The 9252-nt window shown below is 49.3% G+C and overlaps 1 protein-coding gene across 1 annotated transcript; it reads right to left on the reverse strand.

The window, feature by feature from the left end:
• Positions 1-1641: 1641 nt before the first annotated feature.
• On the reverse strand, positions 1642-8949 carry TAPBPL (TAP binding protein like). The gene is made up of 8 exons (XM_074593141.1): positions 8738-8949; positions 8345-8515; positions 7739-7987; positions 6267-6551; positions 5463-5804; positions 4956-5285; positions 4139-4228; positions 1642-3888 (listed from the first exon to the last, which is right to left on the reverse strand). Exons 2-8 carry the CDS (start codon positions 8436-8438, stop codon positions 3848-3850), a joined length of 1431 nt encoding a protein of 476 aa, XP_074449242.1. The 5' UTR covers positions 8439-8515; positions 8738-8949; the 3' UTR covers positions 1642-3847.
• Between the last annotated feature and the right edge of the window lie 303 nt (positions 8950-9252).

The following is a 9252-nucleotide window of genomic DNA, read 5'->3' on the forward strand; positions in this document are numbered from 1 at the left end:
CTTTCAATACCACATTAGAAGTTCTGGCTTGTCCCTATTCACAATACAATGCAGCCACAGCCCCTAAGTAATCTTGTGTTGCCTGAAATTGAAAGGACTTAATCTTATATTTTGCAGGTTGACAAAATTTGTATCAAATTTCCTGCCTAATATCAAATCATTCTCCTAAAGAACTAGTTTAAAACGCCTACATTTAATATTTATTTGTATTGACACAGTATACCTCATAACGGCTTGGTCTGCCCAGCAGCTAATCAGATGATGACCAGATTCCTGCTTCTCAATTCACATGGCCAGCCAGTGATGCCATGTGGCACCTGGCCACGGCACATTCGACCTTGGAAGGCAGCGTGGCTGTCTCCCGGAGGCACAGAACATACAATATTATTTATCCATGTCTTTCTAATGCAATCAAGTTTGTCTTTGGTGAAGTTTTAGTTTCTTAGTGTCATAGCCTGTGTTTTATATTGAAAATACAAGGAACGCTGTTTTTAAACACAAGGTCACTTTGTTTACCGGTAAATATTACTTTTTCTGCTTTAGGGTATATGCTTTACTTGTTTTTGTGGTTTAAATTCAGCTTGAGACCTTCAGGGACGCAGCAATTGTGGACTCCCTATAGCAACTCTAGAGGGGAGCATCAGAGAGCAGGTAGTCAAATAAAATCAAGTGCCATGGTATATTTCTCCTTACAAGGAATAAGGCCACTCCTAATGCATTTCTGCCCCCTCTCCATTATTTTTCTTTCCTTTATGTCGGTTCATGGGCCAAAAAAGCAGACAAACCAGCAGCTCTCACTTCAAGTGTAACGCAGACCTTGGAATTTTACTCGGTGTCTCTTTTAACTGATGCCATTAACTTTTCTAAAAAATTATTATTAAAGGACAGCTTGAAAGAAATAACCTGGCCTTTATTTGAAGACCTTGAGAGATAGTTTGCCATTTTTATTGACAGATGGCTGGGACAGTCACCCTCACCGTTGAGTATATGATGTCTTATTCTACTCTGAACATGCCTAAATATAACTTGCAGCTGTTGATTCTCACTGTGCCTTTCTCCACAGGTTAAGGTCCCACCAGTACTCTGTATTTTCTGTGGTGTGATTGAGAGACACTGTTTTAGTAAGGCCAGAGTAATGCCTCAAAGTACCTTTTCTGACCTTCCTAATTGGTCCTGTCATTTTGCTCTGGACCTCCTCCAAGCTTTCAAGATATTAAATAGCCACGTGGGTGCCTGCACTGCCGATGGGCATTGCAGCTTCAAGCTTTGCTGGGATTCCGACTCGGCGTTATCAGTCGCAGGTGACAGTGACCTCTCCAGTGGTTGCCAGTGAGGTTCCTGCTCTCCGCAGCTCATGCTTCCTCCCTGGTTGCACAGGAGCCAGCTCTCACATACCCGCACATTATCTGGGGGTGTCTCTGAATACAGCAGGTTGTACAAAAATCTTCTGCGAGTCCTTCTCCAGAGTGACAGCCTCTGGGAGCAAGGGCTATTAACACCAAGGGTCCCTTGGAGCTCCCCTTCCCGAATCCCAGGTGGTTTCCCCCGCTGTGCGGGGCTCAGCACGCCTGTTCACCCACCGTGGAGCCACGCAGACTCCACAGGGCGATGTGGGAGCCGCACAGAGAGAAGACAACTGTTGGAACTGAAAATACTAATTTACTGTCAATGCATCAAAAACGAAGAGGAAATGATACAAGTAAAAACTACTGCCACCAGCAGCTGCATTCTGCCCATGGTGGCTCTTACGTGTTCCCAGAGGTCAGGCAACTGATAGGGATGCGTGGATCAATGGCACTGAGACAGCGCGGTGGTCCAGTACCTGAGGAGACTCTGCTGGCATTACCGAGCATCTTATCTTGTTTGAGTGTGTTCAGCTGCCCAGGTGACTTGTATGGATCTGAAGGACTCCCTCCACTTTAGCTGCTTTGCCATTGCAAATTTTATCAACAATATTTTTTACAAGTGTATTTTGTGATGCAAATACTAAACAGCACGGTTCTTGCAGAGAGGCCCACACTTTCAGCAGTGATTGCTGCTTCTTTTTGGACAACGAATTTTTATCATTTGTCTGTTAGCTAGTGATTAATCCACATAATGCAAATTATGATGTACACATACACTATTATTGTTTCTTCAGAATTTACAAATTTCTTGATTTGTTAAATCTGCACCAGTACTTTTATCAACCAAATGTATTATTTCATCGAAGAATGAAGTCAGGTTTGTTTCTCACAACTTTAAAAAAAAAAAAACAAACCAACCACGTACTAAATTATTAATGTTATTTTCATTGTTGAAGCCTCTTTTAGCTAACTTGTAATAACTTCACAGTCTCTTACCTACAATTATTGCTGTGGAACCATCTAAAAGTTGTTGGTGTTGTCTCACTTTCCCTCTGTGAACACTGGCACAACACGCTCTTCCGAGATCTTGGGATTTCTCTAGTATGCCAGGACTTTTTAATACCTAACTCCGTTCGGCCAGGTGCCTCCTCAGCCAAACCTTTTGTGATTCTGAGATGTAAATTTTCTTGGCTACTGATCTGAAAATACTTAAGCTTGTTAGATACTGTTAAAACCTTCCTCAGCTCACAAACAGATTAGGAAGTTGTTTACCATCCTCATGTAGTATGAATACAATTCTGCTTCTTTCTGTGTACAAACAAATATCTTCTCTGTATCAAAAAGCCTCCATCAGAAATCTTCTCTATCAACAGTTTTACCTGTATCTACCCAGTAAGAGCCTAGGCCGTTGCTAGAGTTTCTTGGGTTTCAAGGTATTTTGAAAAAAAACTCCTTCCCAGTGCTGTTAGCACTTGCAGAAATCCAGTTTTTCCAGATTATTTTGAACATTCCTTATCCCCTTGTATGCTTCATAAATTCTCACTTTTATTGTGTGCCATATACCTCCTTTCCATCCACACCTTCCTTCTGCTTTTTTTTCCCCTGTTGGTTATATACAAGATTTCTAAGTGTAACCTTCACATTCCCTGTTAGGCAGGGTAAGCATTTAATCATGTCTGTCTTTCTCACAGCAATAGAACCACAGATATTCTCCACCTTGTAAACTTCTAGCAGTGAAATTTCTATTAAAATTTTTATTGTAGCTTTCTTCTGGAGAGTCGTATTTTTCTGATTGCTTGATTTGTGATCAGTTTAACCCATGACTTCCTCTGTTTGAGGATTTACCATCTTGAGGTATCAATTTTGCCTGCATATTTGCCCAGCTTTACAGTTAAAACACATATATACATAAAAAGCCAGGTCAGACAGGGCTTTGAGCAGCCTGGTCAAGTGGGAGGTGTCCCTGCCCATGGCAGGGGGGTTGGAACTGGATCATATTTAAGGTCTCTTCCAACTCTAACTATTCTGTGATTCTATAAATAAATTAAACACCTGCCTCAGGCATTAACCAAATGTACCTATATACATCTATAGAAACATACATGTGTAAATGCTGTTTACCTATTTACAACATGTACACATGCATACATATATCTGTATATACACATGCATATATACAGCCATACAAACACTCACCTGTCTACAACCTCATTTTCCCTGAAACTGGAGAAGAAGCATTTCTAAAAACGGATGCATCTTGCATCTAATGCAGCATCCCAGCAAAGAGCTGAGGCTACTGATGTGGCCCTCCCAAGATGAAGACATGTTGTTCTGTGAGTCCACCTCTGATCGGTCACTCAGCTCCTCCACCAAGGGCAGCCCTACCCCTCCCATACTGATTGATGTCTCTGGTAACATTTGGGCAGGGCTGGCTCTCCTGAGCAGAATGTGTCAAGAGACAGGAGGCAAAGGAGTGCAGGTGGGTGACACAAGGGTTCCTTCTATTCTGAAGCCCTTAGAAGTTGCTCAGACTTTGGTTTAGCTGAAAAGGAGAGAGGAAAAAAAAAAAAAAGAAGTAGTAGGATTCAGGAAGACCAAAGCAGTGCAAAACATCCCCTCATGCTGCCTTCCACCGGAAATGAGTCTTCAGCTCATCTGCTCCCCACCTCCCCCTCCAGGATCCTGGGACATCCTGACTTCCATCTCTCCCGAGTGGAGATGCAGGGGAGAGGAAGATGCCCTTTGCTCCATCTCACCCACAAGGAAAGTGTCTCAGCATTTTAAACTCCTACCTGCTCTTCTCCTGAGCACATTGAAGAGGACAACGATGAAAATGACGGTAGCAATGAAACCCCCCACCAGTCCTTCCAATCCCGTTTGCTCTGCAGAGGAAGAGGAGGATCAGTGACATTAAGTTGGCTGGAGCAGCTGAACAGCCAGAAAGTTGTCACAGTTAAACGAGCTCCCACAGCCACTGACCGTGTGCGTACCCTTGCCAGATACACAGCTCTGACACAAAACACGTGAGCTAAAGCCACAGGGACCCAGGGCCAGTTATACTGGCTGGATTTAGGTGTCGTAACTTGTTAAACTGCAGTATTGCTTGCTTTTCCCTGCTGGGTCAGGAGGAGACACAGGAGCAATCTCCCATCAGCAGGGAGAACAAGAACCCCAACAGCTCCAACGGCAGAAGGATTTTTTGCTGTAGTTCTCAAGCAGTATCGGTCTCCAGCTGAACATCAAGTCCAGTTGGGCATCTAACTCCTTGGGGCATGGCTGTTTTCTTGTGCCTGTCCACCAGGGTCCAGCCCATGTGCTACAAACTTTTGCTCTGTTGCTCCACTTTCGGTTATAAAATCTCTTTTCCCCTGAAGGAAATGAGATACTTGCTCCCCAAAAGCTTCAAGGAGTGAAATAAAAGCTGAGGAAGTGAAAGGGAAAGGGAAGAGGAGGATAGAGAGGATGGGTATGAGAGGACACCAGAAGGAAAGCATGGAGGAACAGGCATACGTGGTGTGACTCAGAGTTTTTGATCCCTGTGGTGGGTAGATGAGGTGGGAGGAGGTCTGAGCAGGATGAAGAACTCACGTCTCTGCCCCTGACACCTACCTGAACCTGGTGCCTTAAGATGGGCGCTCACAGAGATGGGCTCTGACAGGGTTACGTGTGAAACATGGCAGCTGTAGGTGGCTGGTGCCCGCGTCGTGGCTGAGCTGATGCTGAGGTAGGAGGTGATGCTATAGGTGCCATCTCGGCTTTGACGGTGGCTGGAGAAACGTGCATTTGAGAGAGGGATTTCCATGTCATCTTGAGGAGTCTTCTGTGTCCAGCTCACTGAGACGTCCAGGGGGTAATAGCCAGCAATGCTGCAGGTGAGAGTAGTCGTCACACCTCTCTCGAATGACACCACTGATGGAACGACACGAACTCTTGGAGGCGCTGGAGGAGGTAAAGAGGGAATTGACTTATTGTTAGCGGGGTACAAATGTCCCCATCCACAAGGGAGAGAAGTTGAGCTGCCTGTGAAAATAAGTGTTGGGAGCGATGGGGTAAGGGTGCAGGGCAAAGTTTTAGTGCCTGGGACCCCTGTTGCCCCCGGGCATTTCCCTTCCTCACCAACCACATGCAGCTGGATGATGTGCTGAGTCTGGTGCAGTGGGGTGGACACCAAACAGATGTATGTCCCTTCGTCTCCCACGCTCACTCCTTCCAGGCTGAGTGATGCATCTCCACTCCCCAACAGCTCCGCCACATCCACGTGGACTTTTGGCTGCGCTTCTGGGCCTGTGCTCCCCACCTGGTACCGGAAAAGGCTGCGGCCGCTGCCTTGGTACTGCCTCTTCCACTCCAGGGAGGAGAGCGAGGAGCTGGGAGCCAACGCAAAATGGCAGTCGAGGGTGACTGAGCTGCCAAGATGTGTGCGCAGGGAAGTGTTGCGTGATGAGGATTGAAATTCAACTAGAAACAGAAAGAAGGGCACAGGGAAGCAGAGAGTTAAACAGATGTGGTTAAAGAAGGGACTCTCAGGTGGGAAGGGCTGGTGGAAGGTATGGCAGTGAACTCCTCACCCGGAGGAGGAGGAGGAGGAGGCACAGGCACCCTATGTGATGCCCCAGGGGCCATGTGGACCGAAGAGCTGGAGGAAGCCAGCCCTGTGGGGTTAGCAGGGCAGGGAGACAGGTGGACACCAAGTGCACATCATGGTCTTGAAGGTGTTTGTCATCCTCAGGGTCTGGCACATGGGGAACCTTGAGAAGAGGCACGGGACGGGCAATATGTCTGACCCCTTTTTCCCTAAGCACCAACTCCTGGCAGCCCTCAGGTCCTGGTGAGAGGAGGGGCATGGGACTGTTGGGGAGGCAGACTCCCCTCCCCTCATGTCTCTTGGTGCTGCGAGGTCACCCTGGGACACCTGGTCACCTGTGGTCAGCAGCGTCCCCTCCTTGCTCATAGGAATCCTCAGCTTTGGGTGCAGTGTTGCTTCGTGCTCCTGCTTCTCCTCCTGGCTGCCGCAGTGGGGTCCTCTGAGCACCAGGACAATACTGATCCCACTGGAGAGCTGCAGGTTGGCCACGAACCAGGAGGTACGGCAGGGCCCCTTGCCAGCCCACTGGGAGCTGTACGGGGAGATCTCACAGGTCACCTCCTCCCCTTCACAGTCTGCGTGCAGCAGGGACTCTGCATGTGGGATGGGTACCAACTCGTCTGTGAGAAGAGAGGAAGAGGTTTAACGGTCTGAATGCAAAGGGGGAAAGAAAGTGCAAGCTGATGAAGCACATTATTTTGGAGGAGCATCATGCGCTGTTGGGGTCAGTCAGAGCCGAGAAATGCCAGGCTAGGCTTAACGGATCAAGGCCTTCAAAGAATATGGGAGGTTTGTCGTGACTTGTCTTACATCCCTCGGTTGGTTGTATTTTAACCTGCCAGATTGCACAGAGTTCACTCTGGGCGAAAGAAGCTGTTAGGAAAGGCGAATAAACAGAACAGATTCCCAGGTAAGGAAAGAAAGGGTGGCAAGAAGGCAGGAGTGGCTGGATATACTGGATGCACACTGTATCTGTGCCTTTGGTCATAGCATGGGCTTAAGAGTAGGCATAAGCATCCCAGTGACCCACACACTTTCCATGGACATCACTGGAAGCTAACTCAGTGTCTGCAATGCCTGACAGTATCCTGCCTGTAGTGTGCTTGAACTCAGGCATGCCCAATCCATCCACACCTCTTGAAGGAGAGTTTGCACCCAGGCTAATGGATCCTGATGGGTCTTCATCTTCTTCTCTGAAAACATCTCAGAGCCTTGAATAAGCTTGTACTGAAGCACATGCTCGCAGATAAGCACTGTGGGCAGCAACCAAGACCACGGCGAAGTACAGGCTCAGACCTTTGCTTGACTGTGGTTGCAAAGTCACATGTGAAGCAAGGGCTACAGAGGCTGGACTGCAGGTTGGCACCCATGCGTGAAGCAAGGAAAGCCAAGTCGCACACAGGCAGCCTTCTGAGCAGGAGAGCTCTGCTTTAGGCCCGCTGACCATGATGCTTCCTGCTAACAAAAAGCACCTGCTTGACTAAAGATGCGAACGCTCTTTATGGGTCCAAAAATACTGCACAGTGGCATAATTCCTGAGTTGCTTTTGACAAAGTATTTCCCAAGAGACAGGCAATCTAGAATAGCCCCAGGAGGAGAGACGTGCCTCAACAGATGTCTCAACATCTTCCACAAAGTTCCTTTCTTAAAAGTCCCAATTGCTGAATTCAGGAAATCACGTGTGAAACTTTAGTGCCCATCCACAAACTGTCGAAACTCAGCTAGAGACAAATCTTTAGGAAGCCTAGTGCAGACAAGTGGCCAAAGCCCCCGGCGGCAGCTCTCCCACCCCGGCTTTCCCACTCACCGGAGACTTCAAAGATAATGGGAGAAGAAGAGTCAGGATTTTCCTGGGGGACTTTGTACTCAGTTACATCATCCAAGTTCCCCTCGTCTCTGACGCTGATCCCCCTCAGCAGGAGGGTAGCCGGATGCTGGGAGGACGAGCCACCCGAGGCGCGCAGCAAGCCTCTTGCCTCTGCCCCCACGTAGGAGCAGCCCAGGGCGACGTCCACCCTGCGGAGCGGAGGCGCTGCTGTGGGACTTTCCGCCGGCCCTTTAGGGAGGGAAAAGAAGCGGTTGAACGCGTGAACCCCACCGCAAAAAAAAAGGGGAGCGTATGAGCTTCTCTTGGGACGGGGGATAAATAGTGGGGAGGCAGGGGGCTGGCTGCCACTTTGGGGTTGTTCTCCTGGCGTTGTCCCCTGCTGGCAGCCGACCCCTCTAGCCCTGCGCCACCCGCCTCTGCCAACACCATTCCCACTTAGGAAGACCCTTTAGGAAGGCTCTAGTTTCCCCTGGGAGACCTTCAATGAGGGGGCGGGGGGGTGCGAGGGCAGAAGCCCCGGTCCTCTTCCCCGTCCCCGTCCCGATTCCGGTCCCGGTCCCCCCGCCCGGCGTCCCCGCTGCTCACCCGCCGCCGGGGCCAGCGGGGCCCCGCACAGCACCAGGGCCCCGCACAGCACCAGCCCCCCGGCCATCCCGCCCCGCAGGAATCCTCCTTCCATCCGAGCCCCGCAACCCTCCTGCACGGGATCCAAAAGCGGGACCGGCCGCGGCGGACGCGCTTCGTTTCACTTTCGCTCTGGCAAAACAGAAAGGGAAAAAAAAGAAGAAAAAAAAAAAAAACCAGACCTCAAACCCAACCCTTAAACCCGTTAACTCTTGCTTTACCGAACGCGGGAGACTGGAGGCAGCAGGGGAGCGGGGTTCGATCAGCCGGGATCGAGGGGCATCCCCCAGCCTGCGGCGGGGGCGCTTTTGCCGGGTCCCTCTTTTAAGCCAATATTGTATCGGCCTTCCCTACCGCGGTTCTGCCCGCGAACTCATCTCCTCCGGACCCGCTGAGCAGCCTCTGAAAGCAGCCACATCTCTGTCCTGTTGCTTTTTAGAAGACTTTAGCTTTGTGAGAGTCTTGGAGGTTGAAGCTGGGTTGTTCTTTTGTTTGTGTTGTGCTGTTTTGTTTTGTTTTCCCCCTTGCTAAACCCTTCTTCAACTGCAAAGAAGCCGGTTTGCTCTGCAGCGGCGTGAGCCAGCCCTCCGAGCCCAGCAGACTGTGGTGCCACCACCAGACCTCACGTCAGCCCTGGCTTCATGGGAAAAAACATCACAGGATAAAACAAAGATGCAAGAGAAGAAATGGATGAGCTCTGATGGTATTTTAACTACTGCCTTTCCCCCCCTGTCATTCAGACACATGGAGAGAAAATGTCTGCTTCTCTGCTGGTGTGTTCCTCTCTTCACAGTCTTGCCAGCCCTGCAGTAACACAACTCACCCTTGCTGTGGCCTGCTACAATCATGTGTACACACCTGCGGGAAAC

This window comes from Larus michahellis, chromosome 1 (assembly GCF_964199755.1).
Source record: "Larus michahellis chromosome 1, bLarMic1.1, whole genome shotgun sequence".
Classification (NCBI taxonomy): Eukaryota; Metazoa; Chordata; class Aves; order Charadriiformes; family Laridae; genus Larus; species Larus michahellis.

What these genes read in the sequence shown, in the direction of transcription:
- TAPBPL (XM_074593141.1), bottom strand. Translation starts at nt 8,438, where the DNA reads ATGGAAGGAGGATTCCTGCGGGGCGGGATGGCCGGGGGGCTGGTGCTG. An exon ending in CATTATCTTTGAAGTCTCCG is followed by an intron (nt 6,552 to 7,738) that starts GTGAGTGGGAAA and finishes CTCTTCTCACAG; the next exon opens with ACGAGTTGGTACCCATCCCA. An exon ending in GGGGACGCTGCTGACCACAG is followed by an intron (nt 5,805 to 6,266) that starts GTGACCAGGTGT and finishes TTCTGTTTCTAG; the next exon opens with TTGAATTTCAATCCTCATCA.